The following is a 25,231-nucleotide window of genomic DNA, read 5'->3' as shown; positions in this document are numbered from 1 at the left end:
CTTGAGGATTAACTTATCAGCTCCCCCAAAACACAGAAGGTTCTGACTTGATAATTGTTGCATGGGTCAGCCTATTAGGGAACAGACATGATCCTCACTGGCCCTGCAAGATCTGGTTTGTTAAATTTAGTACACGTTAGAAATAAACTGGGCTTGAACACTGGGCATGGTAGCACATGCCTTTAATCCCAGCCCCTGGGAGGGAGAGACAGTTAGCTGAGTTTGAGGCCAGCCTGGTTTATGGAATGAGTTCCAAGACAGCCAGGAAATCCTACACAGAGAAATCCTGTCTCTAGAAAAATTTAAAACACCAAACCAAACCAAACAAACACACTGGGCTTGGGCTGGGTGTGGTAGTGCATGCCTTTAATCCCAGCACTTGGGAGGCAGAGTCTGGGCAGGCCCAGTCTCCCACCATCAACACCCAAAGCTGATATTCTGTTAAGCTACCTCTTGTACACTTGCTTTCTGTACATAAAATTATCTAGTACATCATACATATGTATGTAGTACATTAATTTATTTTCCCCAAGCAAGGTCTCTGTGAGTTCAAGGCCATCCTGGACTACATATAGTAAGTTCCAAGACAGCCAGAGCTACACAGTGAGACTCCGTCTCAAAAACCCAAAAATAAATAAACAAACTGGGCTTAGTGTGAGGGACTGACATAGTCTTTCTCAAGTTAGCTATATAATGTAGTTCATTACTTAAAAGTATTCTTCATTCTTGGACTGGGAGATGTGACTCACCCTGTTGATATCTGAGTAAAGACCTTTAATTGTCGGACATAAACTTTGTGATTCTGATTTTTTTTTTAAACTAAATTAGAGGTGACTTGCTCCTTCTCAGTTGAGTACTGACTACTTCAGAGGCAGCGGGGCCAGTCGCTGCTTACCACAGCAGCGCTCTACTTCCACAGGGCTATGACAGGTGCGGTGCAGATCACTAGTGAGATCATGGAGTGAGGCTGACGGGGTCGCTGTTTCCAAGTCATTCAGGCAGAGCATCTCACAGACAGGCCATCGTGCTCTGTAGGAGATGCTACTGTCACCTTCTAAAGGCTGCTGTGACACAAAACACCCCAGCATTGTGCTGTCACCTGTGCCTGTTAAACACTGAAGTGTGGCCTGTGTGAATAGAGTGTGATTCTAAAACGTACACGGTGGCTTCCCGAGACTCAGTGTCCAGATGTGAAGTAGCTCGTTAGCAATTGTCTACATTCTTCACAGGTTGCAGCACTAGGATTTTCAGTGTTCTGGGTAAAATAAATTAATATTTATTATCTAAAAATAGTTATTAGAACTTTTTTTTTTCTGGTTTTTCGAGACAGGGTTTCTCTGTGTAGCTTTGCGCCTTTCCTGGAACATTTTAAAGTGCATGTACCACATGCATTGGAAACCCTCAGTGTAACTTTTCTTACTGGTTTTGCTAGGGCATTCTGAAGGTGGCTGGTCTCACCGACTTTGTCTCATCAGTATTAACCAGTTTGCATTAAGGAACCTTTGAACTTGGTTTGACATCAGTTGAAGTCGCATTTTTTTTTAAGTGGTTGCTAAATGTTGAAAATTTTGTCAGTTAATACTGTATTTGGGGAGAAATAGTCTATGAGATTAAGAAGTAGCTCTTCTTTCGGGGCTGTGTGTGTGCATGCATTGTGTACTTACACATGTATGCATGCATGTATTTGACAGTGCTGGAGAACAAAGCCAGGATCTCACACATTCGAAAGAAGCACTCTAGCACTGAGGTCCCCCACCCCTTTTATATCTTAATAGCTCTTTATTTTTAGAGAAGTGCTAGTTTCAGATACATCGAGTAGAGACTGTGTGTGTGTGTATCGTATGTATTACTATTAATATGAGACTGAGTGCTGTTTTCCAGCCCATCTCCAGACTGTTTCAGTGTTTTCTGGTATGCATTATTTATTTTCTTCTTTTCAGAATTGAATATGATGCATATCGAACTGATTTGGAAGAACTGAATCTTGGACCACGTGATGCAAACACTCTGCCAAAAATTGAGCAGTCACAGCATCTATTCCAAATACATAAGGAAAAATACGATAAAATGCGCAGTGATGTTTCTGTCAAATTGAAATTTCTTGAAGAAAATAAGGTAAAGTTTTTCTTTGCTTTCTGGCAGCTTTCCATGGATTTTAAAATGATCACTTAAAACAAAAATCAGTAGAAAGTATTTATTTCTAATAACTTTTTCATGACAATTGCATGAAGGAACTTTGTTTATAATCAGTTTGAGTTTATAGGTACAATAAAAATAAACTTATCTTTCTTTTATAAAAATCATTGCTGGGCAGTGGTGGCGCACGCCTTTAATCCCAGCACTAGGAAGGCAGAGGCAGGCGGATCTTTGTGAGTTCGAGGCCAGCCTGGTCTACAGAGTGAGCTCCAGGAAAGGCGCAAAGCTATACAGAGAAACCCTGTCTCGAAAAACCAAAATAAAAAAAAAAAAAATCATCAACCATACTATCTTGTGCTTTCGTATATAACAACTGGGAGTCAAAAATGCTTGTGTTAAACTTCGTTATTGAGATTGATGTTGGTAGCGAGTACTTTAAGTAGTTAAATAATGGAGCTGTTACCGGGCTTGGTGGCCCATGCCTCTAGTCCCAGCTTTAGGAGGCAGCAGGCAGTCCTGGTTTTGTTGTGTGCTTGTTTTCCTTGGGTGCTAGGGATTGAATCCAAGCCCTGAGCATGGTGGGTCAGTGGTCTGCTGCCGAGCTGTGTCCTCCGCCCTTGAGTTTTCCTTTGTGTGAAAGATGAGTTCCTGTGTTCAACATGTCTTCTGAGTTTTATGTGGAAGAGTGTAGTTGCAAATGAGAGAGCCAGTAACGAGCATAGTACAGTTGGTGTTGCTCAGCACTGGGAAGGTGGATCTTGCGTGGCAACAGTTCTCTTCGAGTGCTGTTTGCATCCTTTGAAGTCTTGACAGGCCTTCAACCATCTTCTTCCAGGTGCCCTCTTACAATGGCTATGTAGTCAGTCTGTTATGTGGTGTGTACCCGAGACAGCTGCTCGCTCAAGAGAAAAGGTTGCCTTGGCTCACAGTTGCCGAGGTTTCAGTAATAAGGTAGTGTATCCAGCAGGAGCACGTAGCAAACAAAACTGCTCACCCTGTGGTAGCCAGGGTGATCCTCCTTCCTTACGAGGCCCCACCACATTGGTTCTTCTTCCTTTGTTTGTGGTAGGGTTGTTTTTGTTCTACTTTGTTGTTGTTTGAGATAAGGGCTCACTGTGTAGCCCTGGCTGTCCTGGAACTTGCTATATAGACCAGGCTGGCCTTGAACTTACAGAGATCTGCGTGCCTATGCATCTGCCACCACACCCAGCTGTTGCTTTTATTTATGAGACAGAGTTTTGGTGTGTAAAAAAAAGCTGGCCTTGTATTCATGATGAACTCTGTGCCTGAGTTTTTAGCTAAGCAGGCTTGTGCCCCATGCCTGGCTGTAGGCCCCACTCTAGCCCCCAATAGTGACATAGGTTGGCAGTCTTCTAACACATGGTCCTTTGGGGGCATTAAAGATTCAAATTGTAGCAATTATTTTTCTTTACTTCTCCTAGAAAACTAATATTTATATTCTCCCTCATGACATCAAAGGGCTATATTGAATTACTATCTTCTTGTTTCCTTTAATGTTTCCTTAGAAACTCACAGCTACCATAAAGCCCACAGAGTAATGATATATTTCTTTGGAATCTACCAAGTCTAGAAGTGTTACTCCAGTTTTTGAAGAAACTGTGGATGAAAATACTCACCTGGAAACAATACAATGGTAGAAAAAGAAACCTAAGTAGATTGTCAGGCAGATTGCCCAACATGATTGCACAGCCTTTTAAGGCATTCATTAGCTAAGGCTCATAAGATTATGTTCATTTCCATCTCAGACATATGAATCACTTGCATTGTTTAGTATTTTGGTAGATACTATTATGTCAGTATTTGCATATTTGTTGACATTACTACTGTGTGGTATAGTACTTAAAAAGAGGCATGCTCTACAGGAATATGTATATTGACACCTTCACAGCCAGCCAGCTCATCTCTAAATTTTAAATGCCAGTCAGATGGATCTTACTAATGTGCCTTTATTTTGTAAGCACCGAAAAAATTTTCATGATGGGAGTGACAGAAAGATAGTTATAGTTTAGGCACTCAGTCAGCACTTTGTTAAGGAAGAATGTGGGTGTGGCCATGGTGCATGCCTTAATCCCAGCACTGGGGTAGCAGAGCAGAAGGACCTGTGGATTCGAGGCCAGCATGATCTGCAGAGCAAGGCCAGCCAAAGCTGTGTAGAGACCATGTCTCAAAGATAAATTAGGTAATTTTAAAAATAAAGTAGATATTTACCATCTTGTAAGGAAGCTTTTATAGCCAAGTGGAATACTGAGTAACATGAGCCCAGCTGTCAATAGGGGCATTTCTGTGGCAGCATGATGGGGTTGGGAACCAGGTAGGATGAAGGTGCAGGTGGACCTTCGTTTAACCCAGTGTTCAACTTGAAGCAGGGATGGAATATTGAAGGGGAGATGATAGGAAGTTGACCATTGTGTGTTCAGAGTTTAGAAACAGAGTTGGGGCTTCCGTGGCAAAGGTTTGGGCATTAGTGGAGAATAATGTCATTCTTTTTTACTGTAAAATATAATAGAAAATTATCCCTCTTCTCATGGGTTTTGTGTTCTGAGATTATGTCTTAGTCTTTGGAGGCTCTTAGAACAATCACCATAGACACATAGTTTATAAACAGAAATGTGTTTCTCTGGTCTCTAGAGACTTGAAGGTCTGAGGTGAAGGCATCCACAGACTTGATGTCTGGTGAGGTCCTGCCTCTGGCTCACGGATGGCTCTTTCTTGTTACACCCTTACCCAGTAGGAAGAGGAAGGAGTCTCAGGCCTCTTTGAGGAGGGCATTAATTCATTCATGTGGACTTGGGACCAAACACCACCAGAGGCACCTCTGTCCTGCCATCTCCTTGGGGTGAGGATTTCAAAATGAATGTAGGGGCAGAACATTCAGGCCACAGCAGCATGGTTATCATCAGCTAGATTTCAGAGTGAACTGCAGTACTATCAAACTGTTGTAGCTAGAGTTTTCCTGCCTTGCCCACAGTCAGGACAAATCTTTGTCACCCGCCAGTCCCACAGCCGCTCAGACCCAACCAAGTAAACACAGAGACTTATATTGCTTACAAACTGTATGGCTGTGGCAGGCTTCTTGCTAACTGTTCTTATAGCTTAAATTAATCCATTTCCATAAATCTATACCTTGCCACGTGGCTGGTGGCTTACCGGCATCTTCACATGCTGCTGGTCATGGCGGCAGCTGACAGTGTCTCCCTGCCTCAGCCTTCTGCTTCCCAGAATTCTCTTCTCTCCTTGTCCCACCTACTTCCTGCCTGGCCACTGGCCAATCAGTGTTTTATTTATTGACCAATCAAAGCAACAGATTTGACATACAGACCATCCCACAGCAAACTGTTAATGTAATCATTATCTATAGGACTTAGATCCATGAGAGAACTTCTCAGGGCTGTATGGTTGGACGGCTCTCACCCTTTTTATTTGGAATAGTGAGAAAACAAAGGGAGGCCTAAGGACTGTCTCTCCTGCAGTTTGCCTCCGTGACAGCTTTCACTTCGGTTCTGTTCTTCTGGTAAACTGCTTCTGGGTTAATTGGTCTTTTATACACAGATGTAAACCATCTATTTAAGAGATGGATTTTAACAAAACATACTGCAGGTTTTTATTTCTTCAGTGTGTTTTTAGAGAACAGTATCACTAAATGTGCTGCTTTATAATTTGATGTTATAAGGACTTGTTTTGTAGTTCTCTACGGGGTTGGGGGGGGGGGGCGTTCTCTACTGGTTCTTGTGGCTTGTAGCTTTCTATGCTAATAGTTCTCAGTAAGCAAGCACTCTGAAACTGAGTTACATCCCCAGCCAACTGCTCTTCTAAAATGAGAGGCCAAACAGTAAGGTGTTAGAATGGTTCTTAAAGCCAAGGCAGAAAGTCCTTGAGTATGGAACTGAGAGTCAGCCCAGTGGCTTGGTATTAAGTTTTAGTGTTAGTGTTTGTGAGCCTGGCCCCGGGTTAGGTTCTTTGCTCTGTTTTAGAAATGAAGATATTTACAGTATGCTCTTAGTCTAGCCTTGCTGTGCTTTGGCAAGACAGAACAGATAGGTATGTGAGCAGCAGCAGAGTGACACTAAGCCTGTAGCTGAGGAGCTTTGTCTCTTAGGGACCACCACTCAGATAAAGTGGTCCTCAATTATCACACCTGAAAAGAATTTCAGGACCAATAGAGTGCTTGCCTAGCAAGTCTGGGGCCCTGGATCTAATCCCCAGCACAGAGGAGAGGAAAGATTTACCTGGACACGCCTGCAGTTCCAGCGTTTGAGGGGCCTCGAGATGCAAGAGGATTGGCCATGAAGGTCAGTCTGTACCACATACTCAGTCCAAGGTTTGTCTGAGCTACAACATGAGACCGTATCTCAGACAAACAAAATGAATTCAGGGCTGAAGTGAGTCAAGATAGCAAGTGTAGTTGTCAGAGATAAAAGAAGCACGCACTTTGGGTTTTATCAGGTGTGGGATGGCAGGGGAATTTAAGATGTGAGACTACTTGGGTGTGGGATTATCAGGAAAGAGAGAGGCACATCTTAAGTATCCTAACAATTTTGTTGTCTTTTGAAGTTACACTGCTCAAAGAATATAATCTACAACTAGGTTAAAAGATTAAACAAAGTTTAAAAATTAAATAAAAATACAAGCTGGTTTGCTTATCTTAAAGAATTGTCTACTTGTAAATGAAATTGTGAGGTGAGTCTGTGAGGTACATTGTTCAGATTTAAGGGCAAGAGAGAAGTGCTGATGTGTTCAGCTCAAAGGTCACAGGCACTGTGGCCCTAAGTAAGCACAGTCCATTTGTTGCCTTTAGCTCTTGTTCAGAGATCTCCTGGACTCAGTTATGTTGAAGTTTGTTCACTCTTGGCCCAGGGGAAACCAAACTAGATCCTGGTTTCACTTCCTGTGTTCCATCTCATCCCTTACTACAAGTGTGTACTGCTGCACACTTCTGTATTTGTGCATGCCTTAATATAGAGTAATAAAAGACATCTGAGCTCGTTATTCGCCTTTAGTAAGAAGCTGTGTTCCACTTTCGTGTGTGTTTCTGCCTTCCCACCCTATGACGCAGATCATACACAATCGTATTGGTCTCTGTGGTGCCTTTGGTCTGCTAACTACACCAGGTTCATAGCAGGAAGAACCGAGTTCACTAGACTCTTGCAGTGTCTCACTTCTCATCAGCATCTCTCCTCTTGGACGTTAATTAACACAGTTTGAGATATTTGTGACCTCAAGCAGCTTCTTTACCCATCATTTATCTTTCACAGCTCAAAACCAAACATTAGGCCACTTTAGTAAAACAGAAAGAAAGCCAACATTTCTGGTGCTTTGTAAAGTCTGTGAAATAGGTACTGTACCCTCCTTTAGGCCCTCATGATATTCAGAGATGGTGCAGGCATTCACCAACACAGTGTGTGCATTTTTTTTTTTAAGATTTATTTATTTATTATGTATACAGCATGTATGACTGCAGGCCAGAAGAGGGCACCAGATCTCATTTCAGATGGTTGTGAGCCACCATGTGGTTGCTGGGAATTGAACTCAGGACCTCTGGAAGAGCAGCAGTCAGTGCTCTTAACCTCTGAGCCATCTCTCCAGCCCCGTGTGTGTGCATTCTTCCCTGGATTGGAAGTCCACTGCAGGAACTGGAGAGCCATGGAAGGAGGTGAGTCACCAGGAGAGAAGAGAGTGTGTCCTTACCGCTTACTGTCTCGGAACACTCCGGCTGTGTCTGTCTCCCCAGCCTACTGTTGCTGGGGAAAGAAGCAGATTAGCTCTAGCAACTCTTTAAGTTTGTTTTAAACAACTCTGCACTGGAACCACTGAGAATGTGAGCTACGTGGTGTAAGGTAATGTGAGGCTGGGAATGGGGCTAGTGGTAGAGAGCCTGTCTAGTGTGCTTGAGGCCCTGGAGGCCGAATCCAGCACTAGGAGGAAGAAGGTAAAGAGTAATCCCACTTACATGATAGGTGTTTTAAGGCTATGACTATATTGAGGGTGGGGTTAAATGTGAAAAATAATCCAGTAAAACAGTTTGGGGTATAAACCAGAAAGTAAGGGTTTATTTATTTTTAAGAAAAGTAAAATTACTCTTCCTTTTTTCTTTCCTTCCTTCCTTCTTTCCTTCCCTCCCTTCCTTCCTTCCTTCTTTCCTTCCCTCCCTCCCTCCCTCCCTCCCTCCCTCCCTCCCTCCCTCCCTCCCTTCCTTCCTTCCTTCCTTCCTTCCTTCCGTGTGTGTGTGTGTGTGTGTGTGTGTGTGTGTGTGTGTGTGTGTGTGTGTGTTTCAAGACTGGGTTTCTCTGCATAGCCCCAGCTGTCCTGGAACTAGCTCCTTAGACAAGGTTGCCCTCAAACACAGAGATCCATCTGCCTTTGCCTCCCAAGTGCTGGGAAGAATTTCCTTTCTAGTACTAAAATATTCTTTCATTTCTAATACATTACCACCTTTTTTCATTGTGTATTATGAATTTAAATTTTTAGAGAAAAATTCAGAGGGCCAAATAAAATGGTTGGGCAGAAGAAAGACTGCATGGAAACTAGAAAGTGTCTGACGGAGTAGAAAATGCACACGGTGTGAGGCGGCACCTGTGGGACTGCGCGGCTCTGACTTGACACATCCAGGCGGCGGCAGGAAGTGCAGCACTTGTGAAACTTAGGATCTGGAAAAGTTAGGGGACCGTGTATCCCTTGCTTAATACACATACCTGTGAAGGGGAATGCCATACTCTGATTTAGTTAGTTGGATTTTTTTTCTTACAGTGCTAGGATCCAAAGCCAGATTCTTGCTGCTAAGCCACGGTCTGCTTCCAGCCTAGACTTCTGAATTGAAAATGATGATTATATAAGCCAGAGTTTAGGAACATATTTACCGTTACCTAGTATGTACTAGTACCAAATGAAGCCTCAAATTCATGTAGTTGACAGTAACTCTGACCTTTTGATTCTCAGGCCTTCACCTCTTGAGTGTCAGATGTTAGGCATGTGCCACTGACCCGAGTTTGTGTGGTACTGGAGAGTGCATCCAGGACTTGGTGCGTGTTGCGCAAGCACTCTACAAGTACATTCTTGGAATGTTTTTCCTATTGTCAAAAAAGAGAAAGAAAGAAAAAACTTCAGCTTGTAGTGTTTCAAAGTGTCTGTGTCAGTTATTCGCTGTGAAATTGTTTTCTACAACTGGACTATGCATACTTGGTATATTTACACATAGGTCAAGTGAGATGATGGCCGGCGGTGGTGGTGGTGGCAGCGGCGGCGCACACCTTTAATCCCAGCACTCGGGAGGCAGAGGCAGGCAGATCTCTGTGAGTTTGAAGCCAGCCTGGTCTACAGAGCGAGTTCCAGGACAGGCTCCAAAACTATACAGAGAAACCCTGTCTCGAAAAACCAAAAAAAAAAAAAAAAGAAAGAAATGGAGATGAAGAATCTTTTTGTTCTAAATAAAAGTAAATAAGTTGGGAGGCAGAGCCAGGCGGATCTCTGTGAGTTCGAGGCCAGCCTGGGCTACCAAGTGAGCTCCAGGAAAGGCGCAAAGCTACACAAGAGAAACCCTGTCTCGGAAAAAAAAAAAAAAAAAAAAAAAAAAAAAAAGAGTGTAAAAAAGTAAATAAGTTAAGATTCCTGAATACAGTAGACAAACTAGTGTGTGATGCTGAGCACAAAAGGACCCATCAAGTGTCAAAAAATGATGTACCTACATTTAGATCCTGCGAACATTCCCTTATCCATACATCTTTACCTTCTGAGCACATGTTATCATGTAATTTGTAATTTTGTGTTGCTGTTATTCTTCGCTGTTCATTGAACAAACAGCAAATATATGCTGCTCAAGTATGTAGTGTTCCAGATACTGATGTCACCAGTAAATGAAAAATAAATATAAATCCTCTCCTTAGAGCTTATAGTCTAGTGTTAGAAAACAACTTAGTCTAAAAGTATGTATGTAAATACATATATGTATACATATATTTGTATATACGTGTATCTATACCTGTGTGTATATACATATATATATATATATGTGTGTGTGTGTGTATACACACATTACAGTCTAGCTTCCTCTTAAAACAGAATATGCAATGTTTGTCTTAGTCTGCCTTGTTTTACTTAACCTAATGATTTCTGGTTTTTCATCCATTGTCTTACAAGTATTATGATCCCATTTTTTTTAGAGCTGAATAAAATTCCGTCAAATATAGGTACCACATTATCTTTCTTTTTTGTTGTTGTTTTTTCTTTTTTCTTTTTTTTTTTTTCTATTATCAGCTTGATACAGTACAAATTCTTAATAGTGAAATGTTTCACTGAGGCTTGCCCAGTAATTGAGTAAAACCAAAACTTATTATAAGCCACAGTCATCCTAGGGTCCCCCCTGCTATGTAGCCTCCCTGGTTCTGTGGGTTGCAGTCTGATTGTTCTTTGCTTTATATCTAGTATCCACTCATGAGTGAGTACATACCGTGTTTGTCCTTCTGGGTTTGGGTTACCTCACTCAGGATGATATTTTCTTTATCTGTTCATCTGTTGATGGGCACTAGGTACTTAGCTGTCGTGAATAGTGAAGCAGTGAATGTGAATGCAGACAGATATCTCTGTGGTAAGGTTTAGTGACTTAAAATACTTGTAGCTTTTTTGGGGGCCTCCCGAGCCTTCTGAACTCTCTCTAGGAAGGAATTTTTCATTCTGGAAGGGTGTAGCTGTACAACACTCATCCACACCTTTCTGGGTTCTTATGCATTCCTGTGTCCCTTCTTCCACGGTGTTTCCTGAGCTGTATGATTATTTTCTCCTTCTTTGAATTTCCGTAATAACTACAGCCCCTGCATAGAGAAACCTGCCGACAAAAGCTGACAGCAGCAGTAATTTACAGGCCTAAACATAAGTGTTTGCAAGAGGTGATGGAATCCACACGACATGAAACCGGGACTGTCGGTGGGAGGAGGAAGGGGACCAGCCTGTTGCAGCATTATTTGTGACTTGAAAAGATAAGAATCACCAAGCTGGGCATAGTGATGCACATTTTTAATCCCAGCACTCGGGAGGCAGAGCAGGAGGATCTCTGTGAGTTTGAGGCCAACCTGGTCTACAGAGTGAATTCCAGGACAGCCAGGAGTATTACACAGAGGAACACTGTCTCGAAAAAACAAAACAAAAAAAGACTGAGGGAGGGAGGGAGGGGGGAAGAGAGAGAGAGAGAGAGAGAGAGAGAGAGAGAGAGAGAGAGAGAGAGAGAGAGAGACAGACCACCAGTAAAGGACTAGCTCATTCAAATATTAGAGTATTTTACAACTATAAGAAACAAAGAAGGATTCTATTGATGGAAAGGCCCCAGAACATACTTGAGTTAAGTATAAATACCATTGTACTTGGTACCTTCAGGGTCTTCCTGTTGTAGCTCAGACTGGCCTCAGTTCATGATCCTTATGCTTCTGGATTGTAGGTGTATACCATTGTACCAGGCTGGTACTATAACTTAATGTAAGAAACAAAGGAAGAATACATAATCATGTTTTATTTGTTTGCATAAAGGAAAAATAGAAATATTAATAGAATCAATTACTTAAAAGGGAAACTATGATGGAAACAGGAGTGAAAATGATACATATTAAATTGGGGGTGGGGGGTGGGGGTATTGAGACAGACTTTCTCTGTGTAGCCCTGGCTGTCCTGGAACTAACCCTGTAGATCAAGCTGGTTTTGAATTCAGAGATCCACCTGCCTCTGCCTCCCAAGTGCTGGGATTAAAGGTGTGTGCTAGCATGTCCAGCCATTAAAATTTTTAATCCATATAAATGTTTTACCTAAGCCAAGTATAGCTATAATCTCAGTCACTCAAGAGGCTGAAGCAGGAGGATCCTGAGTTCTAGACCAGGGTGGGCAATGTGGTGAGATGATGAGATTCCACCTAAAGAACCACAGAAACAAAATATCAGTCCTGCTATTCAAAAGTAGGTACTAGGCTGGTGAGATGTTCCAGCAGGTCAGGATGCTGGCATCCAAACCTAATGACCAAAGTTTAGTCCTGGAGACTGACCACATGGTGGAAGGAGAATTAACTCCTGTAGGTTGTCCTTACCTTGGAGCAGCTGTGTGCACACACATAGATGTTTAAAATAAAGCAAGTTTACTTGTAAGGAGAAAGGAAAATATACACAGCTAGAAAATCTTGTAACTGACATGCTCCATTTCTCAAAAATCAGTCTATTTTGAAAAAATAGAGTTCTATTTTTCAAATATAGCCTGAGCCTGTGATTCCCTGCTTTGCTTTAAAACCTGCTGATCAGTTCTTTGCTAAGAATAGAAAGTAAGCTGATGCGAGCACATGAGTTACCTCAGTCATTCTTAAAGGACAAAGTAGGAATCGTGTGATGGAGGAAACTTTGCACATGCGGTAGTGTTTTCTGTTAGTGGTTAAATGCCTTCCACATTACTGCTTTTTCTTCTAAACCCAAGTAGTGGTGGGGGGTGTGGTTGTGGTATCGCCTCCTCTCTTCAGAAACCAGACAAAATTGACTGTAAACCATTAGCAAAATGAACCGTGAGCCGTGTGTTGATTTTGAAATTAGACTTAGCCAAGTCTCACCTACCCAGAACCACTTAGAGCAGTTGGTAGAAGATGAGAAGGAACGACAGCAAGCTGTGGCCGTGGCGGCACCCCCGGCTGACCAGTTCAGTTTGTCAGCTGTGCTCAGATTTCCAATAAAGTGATGTTTTCCAAGGACATCGCGTTTTGTTTGGTTGGTTTGGGAGCTGAGGATTTGGGGTTTGGTTTTCTGAGACAGTGTCTCATGTAGCCCAAGTGGCTACATGAACTTGAATTCATAGTCTATAAAGCGGAGGGTGACCTTGAGTTTCTGACCCTCCTGCCTCCACCTCTGAAATGCTAGGAATGCATTGACATGTATGTCTTCTAATCCTTCTTGTTTAGAAGTGGGGTAGGGGTTAGAATTTCAGATTTCTGTTGGATATGTTAGAGAAGAAGAAGTAGTTCCAGCTTTCCACTTGAAAAAGCATTCACTTACGAGAGTGCATGCTGCTTAACCATGGTGCTGCACTGTACCTGTTGTCTAAGTGGCCGGTGTCTGTGGGCTCCTCGGCTCCCCTTTTCACCGACACCGCTAGCCTTGAGCATCTCCCAAGTTGGCTCGCCAGGTTTTGTGGTCTGTGTTGTATTTAAGTGGTCAGTGTGAGCCACAGTGTCAGGGCTGCGGTGGGGCTGGTGGGCAGCACTGATACTGTGCCCTTGACCAAGTCTTCCTAGTTCCTGTCTCTTGGGTTGCCTATCTCCAGTGAGGGTTTCAGAGTGGCATTTCATGACACTTTGCTCCTTGGGAGCTTTCTGGGTCCTTGCTGTGACTTGGGACTTTCATGCTGACATTGCACTCCTGCCGTGACTCATCTGTGCTTTGTTGGGCATGACCAAAAAGTCACTTGATAATGAGGGTGATTTTTAAAACATTCTTAAACTTAAAAGGCATTCTGGTTTTCTGTCCAAATAAACTTAAAATCCTGGGCCTGGAGAGTTGGCTTGGCAGTTAAGAGCACTGGCTGTTCTTCCAGAGGTCCTGAGTCCAGTTCCCAGCAACTCAACCATCTATATATAATAGGCACACATGCAGACAGAACTAATACAAAACAAGAGGGGAAAAAAAGAAGAAAAGAAAGAATGAATAAATCCTAATTCTCTCTCTCTCTCTCTCTCTCTCTCTCTCTCTCTCTCTCTCTCTCTCTCTCTCTCTCTCTCTCTGCCCTATACAAGCTAGGCAAGCACTCTACCAATGAGTTTTGCCTCCAGCACTTCTTCCTTAATAAAACTGCTTGCAGCTTTTAAAGAATATAAATTTCATTAAAACATTCAATAAATGAGATCAGAATTTTGTAATTTCTATAAGACTTCAGGTTCATAATTTTTCTTAAAGTTAGTTTTCCATGATGTTATAATATGTTCTATTCAGGAAAACTGTTTTGTGACTGTAATGGTGAAATTGAATGGACCATTGTTTCACTTGGCTCTGTATTGCCGCGTGTCCAAACGCCAGGAAGCACAGGCTTTCTCCTCTGGAAGACCTTCTGTGTGTTCGTCACCCCGTGTTGTCCGTAGTTCAGTGAGCTCTGTTGTCTGGTCGAGAACTTGAGTGAGTTAACTTCCTTTAGCACCTGCCGACACCCCTCAGCACACATGTTTTCCATTCTGGATTCAGGAACACCTGAAGGGGCAGGATTAATTCTGAACATGAGGTCAGGAATAGAGCAAGGATGAGTGGATTCTCTTCACTGCGTTTCCTGATCATTTCTGGGAAATTTCTGCTGCAGTCTCTCTGGACCTCTGAGCACTCCAGTGCTCTCAAGCCTATGATTGTCAAATTCCTCTAGTAGGCTGCTGCTAACTCTCCCAACTCCTCTTGAAAATTAACTTTAAAAGCTCCGAAGCTCGTGTGAATGGCTTACGCAACTTCATTTCCTGTAACAACTTGCACACTTCCCTCCTCCCCACCTGCCCCCTCCCCGTGTGTCACAGGCCCTTCTTTGGTTAAAGGGCTTTGTGTTGTGTTGTCACGGCTATTGGTCTCCTTTGCCCTCAGAGAGATACTCTGTGAGTGAGTCTGTGAAGTGCTAAGCTTTCAGTCAGTGGACGCTGGGCCCAAAGGACACTAGTTAACAAGGGCTTTGTATGTTATGTTTCTGTATATGTAATCTGCAATTTTCATGTTTCAAAGAGTGTCTGCTGCTCTAGAGGCAGTGGAACCTGGGAGGACGGAGCCAATAAATGAAGCGGACTGAAGTCTTATGCAACAGCCAACTTTATTCAGAGCATCTGATGATTTATACTCTGAGGATTCAGAGGAGTCACATGAGTAAAGTGTCCAATCACAAGGGCGAGCTGCACTTGGTAGCTAAGCCGTATGTGGCAAAACCATGTTTTTCCATGGAGGCATATAAACAAATAACAGTAGCCAGTTTTAATGATTAATCTAAAATAAACTCATTGCTAGCCACTACGCCTGGAAGGGGCACGAAAGCACACTCCAAGAACACTTCTGTGTTTAAACTGAGGTCACAAGACTCCTGTCCGTTTCCTGGAGTTTTCTCAGAGGCATTCAGAAGTCTCTTCACACACTCTATCCTTGGTCTGTGTTAGGACAAGAGAGGTCTAGTGGCTGGTCTGACGTCTCAGAGCTAAACTAGAATTGAAACCTCCTAACTGGCTCCAGAGCCCTGCTTTTGGTTGAGTACAGCGTTTCAGTGCTGCTCAGGGTACAGCTCCTGAAAGAATAGTGGGAGAAGACGGGAAGATAACCTTGGGAGGCAGAATCCATGTGATCACATCCAACAGAGAGCAGTCAGAAGGGAGGGAAGGGCACTCACAGTGCAAGTCACAGTGTAGAAGGCAGCAGACATTTTTGCCCGAGGAGAGAAAACCTCCTCATCAGGGTTTTGTTTGTTGGTTGAGATGTGTTCTGACTGTGTTGTATTGCTGGCTTCAAAAATAGGAGCTCTTGAGTTGCTCTGCCACAACCGGAGAAGCTGGAGCTGCAGATGCCCAGCCAGCACTCAAAAGTGTGTGTGTGTGCGTGTGTGTGCGTGTGTGTGTGTGTGTGTGTGTGTGTGTGTGTGTGTGTGTGTACACGTACATATGTGTGGTATGTGTGTGTGTGGATGTATGTATGTGGATGTATGTGTGTGGTACATGTGTGTGTGGATGTATGTGTGTGTGTGGTGTGTGTGTGTGGATGTATGTGTGTGTGGATGTGTGTGGATGTGTGTTGTGTACATGTGTGTGGATGTGTGGTATGTGTGTGTGGATGTATGTGTGTGTGTGGATGTGTGTTGTGTACATGTGTGGGGGTGTGTGCGTGCACGCACATGCACGAGATCAAACTACTCAGAATGTGCCTTCGCAGATTGGAAGTCCGGCCTTCTCGGGCTTTTCCGTCGGTGCCTTCAGTTACTTTCTTTCCAGGGTGCTCTTTGGCAGTGTTTCACTGGCCTTCCACCACCGTCTCCTAAGATTCCAGCTTTAACCTTCTACTCATCGGTCGTTACAGGCTGCATCTAAACCCGATGAATCAAAAAACTGAGATGATCTCTTCTGCCACCACTTGATCATACTGTCTCCTTGCTCTCACCCCTTCCCAGTGCCATGCCCATGTCTTGATAGTACTTCTCCTTCTCTGCCCAGAGTTGCTTTGACCTGACAGGCGTGTGAACTAATGATGTTGTTTCTGGAACCTAGTGGAGGGCCAAGTGGGGGCTTCCTTCTTCTGCCTGTTCTTCTGGTGTCTTCCTGGAAAGATCGGTGACAGACAAGGGAAACACAGATATCAATTTTGAAATAGTGGGGTGTGGAGAAAGGCGTTGTTAATATTGGTGTCCTAGTAGTTGGGTCCCTCTTACAGAATGGCCTACTGCACCCTTTCTGCATATGCTCACGCTAGTCTGTTGCCCCAGGAGCTGGGTATATTTAATGTAAGTCCTGTTTCCGAGACTCCCTGGGAGAGCCAGTAATGACTCTGAAGCGCCTCACAATGGGACTGTTGATTAAGACTAATAGCTTACTCTGACTGTGAAACCTGTTGTTGAACTGATTCTCTGAAGGAGGGGGCGTGTGTAAGACTGGAGGCATAGCTCACAGGCTGAGCAGCTGCCCGGTGTGCCTGAGGCCTGTGGTCTCACAGCCTTGCTGACTACAGGGCAGCACTCACCTGTAGGACGTCAGTAGCCTCATGGTGTCCATCTTCCCGGGATGCTTTGTAAGTGGGAGGCGGTGTTATCCACTCGGCCTCATCTCTGAGCATGCTCTTTAAGAGCCTGGTTGGTCTCTGCCTTAGGAGTCGCTGTTGGGTGTGTTTTGGCCTTTAACAATCAGAGCATTGTATGGTATGTTTAGGTCACTGGCAGATGGTGCTGTGGTGGTTCTGTGTAGATCTGATCTGGTTTGTTCACTAGCAAATCTTCATGAAAGTTCCTTGTAATTGAGCACACAGTGATTTAGTATATTCGTTTTAAATTGCTTTCTTTCTGGTGCTAAGTTTTAAAAGTTGGTCAGATTTGTCATCTCCTTTTTGCCTGTAATAGTTATTCTTGTTCTTAAGTCTCTGCTTTTGTTGCTTTGTTTATTCTTTTAACCACTGTTTTTCTAAAGATATAAGTAGTTGTGGATTTTTTCTTCTTCTTTATATGTACGGAAAGACTTACAAAAGCTTTAATGTTGGGGCATGAGGTATAATTTAGAGACAGTGGCTTGCTTCATGCACAGGCTATGGGTTCCATCCCTAGCAATGCAAGCATGCACACATGCACACACACAGACACACAAATGTACATACCTGCACGGGTACCTACACATGCACGTACAGGTTAATATTGTACTACCTCATAATGTTAGGAAGTTGCCTGTGTGTGCTTCAACCCTTACGCAACCCTTGGCCCGGTGTCTCCGCTCTTCCTGAGCGTGCTCCGCCACCAGGCTCTGCTTTGAAGTTTTGCTCAGAAGATTTCTAAAATGCTTCTTGTCTCGTGAGTGCTGGCAGGCTACACTAGGTGTAGGTGTAGAGCATGCAACCATCCAGGAGTGTGACATTTCCAAGTTCTTCACACTCCAGTCTGTCTTCAGGAGGTCTAGCCTTAGGCATTTCTTGACTTTATGAGCTGGGATGTTTTCATTTTGTTTTTCTTTCTTTGAAAGATTCAAGGGGCTGGAGACATGACCCGGTGGTAGAGTGCTTAGCTCAAAACCCATAAGACCCTGGGTTCACTCCCCAATGCTCACCCCCTCCCCAAGAAACAGGTTAAGTAAAGTAATACAAAATGTATTTAATAAATTTACTCAACTAACACAATAGTATGTAAAATTACTACTTCCATGTAGTGTTAGAATGTGTTGTATGGTTATAGTGCACTCATTACAAGGCCAATATCCCATGTGGATACCATCTCCTAGTATCTGCTTGGACCAGAGTATTTTGGATATTAGATTTTCTTGTATTTTGAGATAATTACGTGTGTGTGTGTGTGCGCGCGCGCGCGCGCGCGCGTAAATACATACATACATATGAGTTGTTATGCTGGAGGAACCCAGTTCTAAACATACATATATACCTTTATACAGGTAGCCTGAAGGTGACTTCATCTGCCACTTTCAGTGGCCCTGCCTCTGGATCATACATGAGGTCCAGCATGGGACTTTTCACTGGTGTCATAATCAGCACTTAAATGTAGATGTTGTAGTGTTTGGGATTTTTGTTTTCAAAATGGGTTGTTCAGCCTGCAATAAAATTTTGTAAAAGTTAATTATTTTAAAATTGTTTAGCAACTACTTTTCTAATACTCCTTAATTACTATTTTTACGTGATTGTGGTTTTTCTTTATGTGCGCGTGGCGTGGGGAGTGGTGCTGCCCATGCGTGCAACGGCCAGAGGAAGCCCTTGGGTGTCCTGCTGTATGCTCTCTACCTTGTTCTTGTAACACAGGTCTCTTCACTGAGTGAAGCAAGGCTGGGGGTAGCAGACCCCAGAGTCCTCCTGTCTCACTGCCCGCAGGATTGGGTTATATATAGGTGTACATGCCACCATGCCCTGCTTCTTTCCTTTTCTTTCTTTTTCGTATACGTGCTGGGTTTTGAATGCATGTCTTCATGCTTGCACAGCGAGCACTCTTCCCACTGAGCCACCTTCCCAGCCCAGTCTCTCTTTGTCTAATAACCAGAGTCATCTGCAGCATGGCAGACACAGCTGTGCCATATCCGTCATATGAACGTACACCGTATGAGTATGTACCATAATGCAGAGCCAACGATAAGCAGAAAGGCAAACCATCGTGTTTTAAATCATAGATGTGTTGAGCTTTGACTTTGATTTACTAATTTTTGAGTGGATAAATGAGTTAATGTTCTTATTTAAATTTGTGTCTGATTTTTAAGACTTTACTACCAAAACTAAACATATCTAAGTTACAATACTCAGTGTTGACAGAAAAATTTGACCTGTTTTGGCATACAAAAAGGTTACAACTGTGGTGGAGGGAAAAGTGGTTTGTGGTGTAAAGGAGGATGGAAGTCGATCCTTTGTTACATTTGGGAGGCTTTTTGCCTTGTGTTGCGTTTCCATTGCGGCTTCAGAGCTTTGCGCTGTTGTCACTGTCTTTAGCAGGGACAGCTGAGCACTGTCTTTAGATGGCGCACGCACATCAACCTCCTCGGTTCTGGAGACTGTTTTCGCGGTTGTGGGTATTCTGTTGTTTTGTTGTGAAAACACAAGTAGAGTCCGGTCCCCCAAAGCCTAGCTCCCTGCGGCTGTGTGGATTAAGCTCCACTGTGGGTGGGAGGTGGTTTCAACCCAGCAGATGCCCCGGTCGGGGCCTTGTGAGCTGCCCTCTCTTCTCCAGCTGTCTGTGTGTGCTCAGTTTGTTGTCACCGTGGCTGGGGCAAGGAGCTGACCCGTGGGACACTGGCTTAGCTAGACATCTGCAGGTGTGGTTCCCTTGCCCTGGTGCCATTGGTACAGCTCTTTACAGGTTCGGTATATGAATTAAGTTCCATGCTCTTCCCCCAGTCTCTTTGACTGAAAAGTATTAGGAGTTAAATTCCAAGACAAGAAATACTTGTGGCCTGGACAACAGTAAAGTGACCAGTTAGAACTTCCTTGTAGAAAGTGGACTTTCACAATACATCAGTCCTGGATTTGCTGTGTAATTCACGGATCGTCCAAAATAAAAATGCGAAACATAGGCCAAGTAGTACTTCGGGTAGCAGAGCAGGGTGGAGAGTTAAAGAGCCCTTGGTGGGTCACTGGAGTGAAAGCCTTACTTACGAAGAGGGAGACTGTGCTTTGTAAAGTTTATAGAAATGGACCCAAGCGACCTGTGTGCTTCCCTTGTGGTTTCTTTCATACTCAGTTCTTTCTGTTGAACATTACTCCTTTTTATGGGAATATTCCAGTTCATCTCATTACTATTGGTTGACATTTGAGTTGTTTTTACTGTGAAGCTATCACAAGAACTCAACCCCTGACTCTAATTCTAACCAGCCTGACCCTGAGCATCCCTGTGTAAGTTTCCATGTGCACCTAGGTTTTCATTCCCTCAGCTAAATGCCTAGGAGTGGATTAGTTGGATTACAGGTTAATCATATGTTTAACTGTTAAGAAACTGACAAACTTTACCATTTTACAAACTCATGCGATGTGCTTAGCCTTTTTATGTATTATATGATAAAATATCTATTCAGTCTTCTGCCTATTGAGTGTAGGGGTGTTAACATCTTACTGAATTCTTTATATATTCTCTAATCAAGCTCTTTACATGTTTACCTTTCATTTTCATAAAAGGTGTGTGTGTGTGTGTGTGTGTGTGTGTGTGTGTGTGTGTGTGTGTGTGTGTGATGCTGGGGATCAAATCCAGACAGCACACCTGCTAGAAACCTATCAGCCATAGTGGTAGTAGATTTAATTGAGAGCAGATCAGATTAAATCTGAAACAGATAATAAGATGCAGCTATCATATCACATTTGAAATTTTATATTCTATTTCTGCACTTAGGGTCATATTTTAGGTGCTTTTACATCATTAAGATTATTGAATTTCAGTTTGGGTGAATATTACACTGGATGTGTAAATCAGAATGAATTTTATAAATAAAACTTCAGGGAAGGAAACAATGTAATTCATAAACCTTTATGACACCTAAGGTATTTCATCAAGAAAGATTCCTGAGTGTAGTGTTACTGGGTTAAAATGAGCTCCTGGGATCTGGGGGTGGCTCGGCAGTTAGGAGTACTGCTGCTCTTCTTGGAAGAGTGGAGCTGCCTGTAACTCCAGTACCAGGGGATCTGTAGTCCTCTTCTGACCTCCCCACCCCAGGGTGGCCACATGCCACATGCACAGGTGCACACACTAAACCCATGCACACACACAGGTAAAAAATAAATCTACAAACAGTTTTGATGTGTTCTTGGTGTCACTACAACTAATAAGTAGTTGGAAGTATATGGAAAGTGAGATGGCGTTCAAATAAACTGACTTTCTGGGCAACATTTGCTGTTCTTTGATTTCTTTAAAACAACAAAAAAAAAAAAACGTAGCATTTAAAATTATTCAGCCTACCCAGATTTATGTAAAATGTAGTCCTTTTTTTTTTTTTTTTTTTTTTTTTGAGACAGGGTTTCTCTCTGTAGCAGTCGTGACTGTCCTGGAACTTTATCTTTGTAGAACAGGCTGGCCTTGAACTCATAGAAACCTGCCTGCCTCTGCCTCCTGAGTGCTGGGATTAGAGGTTTGTGGTACCACTACCCAAACTTAGTCTTAATGCTGCCTCTCCCTGGAGCTGGTGTACTGTAGTGTGGTACTTGTAGATATGGTTCCCTTTCTGTATCTCACATAGTTTTAAATATTCTTAGTCCCAGACGGAATACAATGGTGCTTTTAGTTAATATTCTCAATAATGTTGTTTGGAAATGATTAATGGGCCTGAATATTAGCTCCTTGGTAGAGCACTCCCCTAACCAAATGCAGGTCCTTGGATTCTATCCTCAGCAATGCAAAAACAAGACATCTTAAGCGGACCTGCCCCCTTTAGGTAATGAAAAAGTCACTAAGAGCTTGGTGACCTCAACAGACATCATGTACTTGATGTGGATATTGTCATTATTGGAATGGCCTCTTTGGTGACACCTGAATGAGGGATGGAGGAAATCTCACCATGTGGTCGGTCTGCTGCCTGTGGTATAATGCTTGACCTGTCGCTCTGCCCTGTCCACAGGTTAAAGTGTTGCGCAATCAGCTGGTCCTGTTCCACAGTGCTGTGGCTGCCTACTTTGCCGGCAATCAGAAGCAGCTTGAACTGACACTTAAGCAGTTCCATGTCAAGTTGAAAACCCCTGGAGTGGACGCCCCGTCTTGGCTTGAAGAGCAGTAAACTCACCTGGAAAAGAAGGGAGAGTGTAGTGTTAAACAACTGATCACCTAGTGAGAGTGAAGTAGTGGGGAGTGGGGAGGTGACCGACCTGGAGAGGCTCTTGCACAGATAGCTTTTATTTTCCCTTTTCATACCCTAACAATTGAGCTGTTAAATTTGATGAGAAGGTGGGTGGTTTGTATGGAAACATCATTTCTATAATTCTAAATACAGTAATTTTCCTTTTTGAGGAATCCTTTTTGTATTTTCAGGGTTGATGGCTATTTCTATAATTTGAAATATTTAATATAGATTTGCACTGATAAGATAAAATTTCAAGGCTTTTGGTCCTAGAAATGAGGACCAGCTGTAATTTTCCAAGGGAGGTTTATATGATTTGTATCAATGTCAGATATTTTATATATGAATATATCAACATCTTTAAGAAGTTCATGTTCGTGTATTATCTTAAAGAAGAAAAGCTATTTTGCAGAGTAAGTTATATAGCGTCCTGCAGTGTCCACAGAGGGGCAACTCAAATGAATGACTGATTGGCTCATAGTTTGTGGTAGATATCTTTTAAAAATTAATCTGTACCACTGTAATTTTGTTTAGGTATTTTTAAAGACCTGGGAGTCACACTGTCATAATTTCTATGACATGTTTAAACTTATGAATTTGACACTTGTGTTAGCAATTTTGATTTATAATGAAATCTGCTTAAGAGAGGCGGAGTTTTTTGTTTTGTTTTGTTTGTTTTTTTCTACATGTGGACATAGGAATGGAAACTCTTAGTGGTTTCTAGAGTAGAAATTTGTAGATTGGAAAGCTAGTTTGGGGGTAAATTCCATTTTGATAGAAGAGAATTTCCAGACCATGTTTGTAGAGTTCCATGTGTGACTGTACCAGTTAAGCCTTAAATCACAGATCTGTGCCTTCTCAAATGCAGTAATTCTTGTCCAACCGCTGTACAGAACCCATGAAGAAACCCCGTGGATCACGATTGATGTGTCTGTTCTTTGGAAAGGAGCACAGTAAATGCTGGGATTCTATGTCCTCATCAAACCATACTTGAGGTGGATGGGGAAACCAACTTTGGAGCCTTTTGTTTGGTTTCTCTTGATTCCTTTTGAAGAATGGGACTGTGGGAGAATTTTTCCTACTTGGGTAATGAAAAGATTGTGTAGCGCGGAGGTCATAGGAAGGGAAAGGCCAGTGTTTTATTTATGCGGTGCTGTTGGTCTTAGGTATACATACAGTTGGCCTGTCCACTGTGGGGGTTTCCTCAGTGAGGTAATCTTGTTTAAATGTAAAGTTTCTTTGATTTTTGTCATACATATAAATGAGTATTTGGAGAGATATCACTTTACCTGTTCATTTCTATTGTGTTGAAATGAAGTACTTAAAATTACTGTTGTACGTGAACTTTGTGGACTGTACAATGTGTTATGTATGTCCAAATGCCTTTTAGCTGGCTTTTTTTATTAATATGCCTGTTTTGAGTGCTTAATACACTGTAATGTGATTGTAAGTCATGCACCCGTTTTAAATCATTCCTTCTGTATATTTGTACTCTGAGAGAGCCTTATTTTATTCTTCAAGCAGAAAGCCACTTGTGTGGTTATTTACACTCCCCAGAGTGTGCCTCTGGGGTGAACTTTGTACTCTTATTAAAGTCTGTGCTACATTATCTTATTGCCCTGATCTCATACATTTTAAATAAGAAGTAACTATTTGGAGCTTCAGAGAATATACTTTTTCCCCTGATTTTAAAAAAGAAATGGTGCTTCTGTTACTTAATTTGTCATGTTCTGCGAGTCATTCTTTTTTCTCAATCTGAATCTCTTAGGAACTGAACATGCCCAATCTCACCACAGTTTAACAACAATTATAGCAAAAGAGCTAAATGTTATTAGACTCATGGATTAATTTTTTTTTCAGAAAAGCTAAAAGTAATGATGATTTCTAAATAGTGAGCACATGTGCAAAAGAAGTAAGTGTAACCTTATGCTAGACAGTAGTGTGTTCACTTTGTTGCCCAGGCTACCCCTGACACTGTAGAGAAAGAAAAGTTCAGCAAGTAGAAGGTAGTCACTCCCATGCCATCTGCAGGGAGTCACAGGGCAGACCTGAAGTTAGGTGTCTGAGTTGCCAGGCTGTTAGTACGAAGAACTCGGTGTGAATGTTCAGCCGGCTTGTTACCCTTAGGATCTATAGCTAGAAGAGAAGACAGGCCCTCGGAGTGCATACACACTTTAAAGATGGTTCTGTATTGCTGATTTGCTTTCAAGAGGGAATGTACCCATTTCCACCTCCGGGAGCATATGTGGGAACTGAGCCAGAATGTAGAAAGTGAAGTGATTCTTGAATCAGCAGGAGTCACATTGTGGGTGTTACGGTTGGAAAGGGAACTGCTGTCTAGAAGATAGATAGACAAGATCCGAGAGTTTGGGGATGTGGTGCCTCGGGACAGTGGAGGGATGGCTTTTCTCACATTAAAATAGAAATTATCCAAGGAAAACACACACTGAAGGAACTGGCGTGGCAAGCTCTGCTCCTGGCTATCTAGCCAGTTGGCCCATTCTTTTGTCTTCTCCCCGTCTCAGGCTGAGTGCTGCGAGTCCGCCGGGCATCCCGTGCTCGACCCGCTGTGCCGCCCCCCAGCCCTGTTCTTTTCAATAGAGTCTAGGAAGGACCCCAAACCTGCAGGAGCAATCTGGAAAAGACCTTGACTTCTTTAAGGTGTCCCCCGCAATGGGCAAACCATATTAACATCATGTACATGGCTGCCTTCCTCCCTCCCTCCCTCCCTCCCTCTTCCCCCCCTCCCTCCCTCCCTCTTCCCCTCCCTTCCTTCCTTCCTCCCTCCCTCCCTCCCTCCCTCTTCCCCTCCCTCCCTCCCTCCCTCCCTCCCTCCCTCCCTCCCTCCCTCTTTCCCTTTCTTCCTTCCTAACATTTATTCATGAGCAAAAAACTCCATAAAATAAGAATTGAAAATTTCCTATTGAAAATCTGTAGATGAATTAATACTAGTGTCAGATTGAACACTTTATGTTTAACGTTGTACATAATGAAAGAATGTATGTCGTTAGCAATGCTGTTCTGCATCAACACAATTGGGTATTACAGTGCGATACTACCGAGAAAAAGAAATGAAGGCCAGACTGATAGCAAATGAAGAAGTAAACAGTATCTGTCCAGGCA

General features: G+C 42.9%; 1 protein-coding gene across 5 annotated transcripts in view; it reads left to right on the top strand.

The window, feature by feature from the left end:
• Arfip1 (ARF interacting protein 1) overlaps positions 1-23,717 on the top strand; it is an 84,268-nt gene extending 60,551 nt beyond the window's left edge. For all 5 annotated transcript variants that reach the window (XM_042279219.2, XM_016003831.3, XM_006985324.4 and 2 more), the window contains 2 exons: positions 1,941-2,115; positions 21,893-23,717. In XM_042279219.2, coding sequence (XP_042135153.1) covers positions 1,941-2,115; positions 21,893-22,048 — 331 coding nt within the window. In that variant the 3' untranslated portion in view covers positions 22,049-23,717. The remainder of the gene's footprint in view (positions 1-1,940; positions 2,116-21,892) is intronic.
• The last annotated feature ends 1,514 nt before the right edge of the window (positions 23,718-25,231 follow it).

This window comes from Peromyscus maniculatus, chromosome 6 (assembly GCF_049852395.1).
Source record: "Peromyscus maniculatus bairdii isolate BWxNUB_F1_BW_parent chromosome 6, HU_Pman_BW_mat_3.1, whole genome shotgun sequence".
NCBI classification, from domain to species: domain Eukaryota; kingdom Metazoa; phylum Chordata; class Mammalia; order Rodentia; family Cricetidae; genus Peromyscus; species Peromyscus maniculatus.
This window is presented reverse-complemented; position numbering and strand designations above follow the sequence as displayed.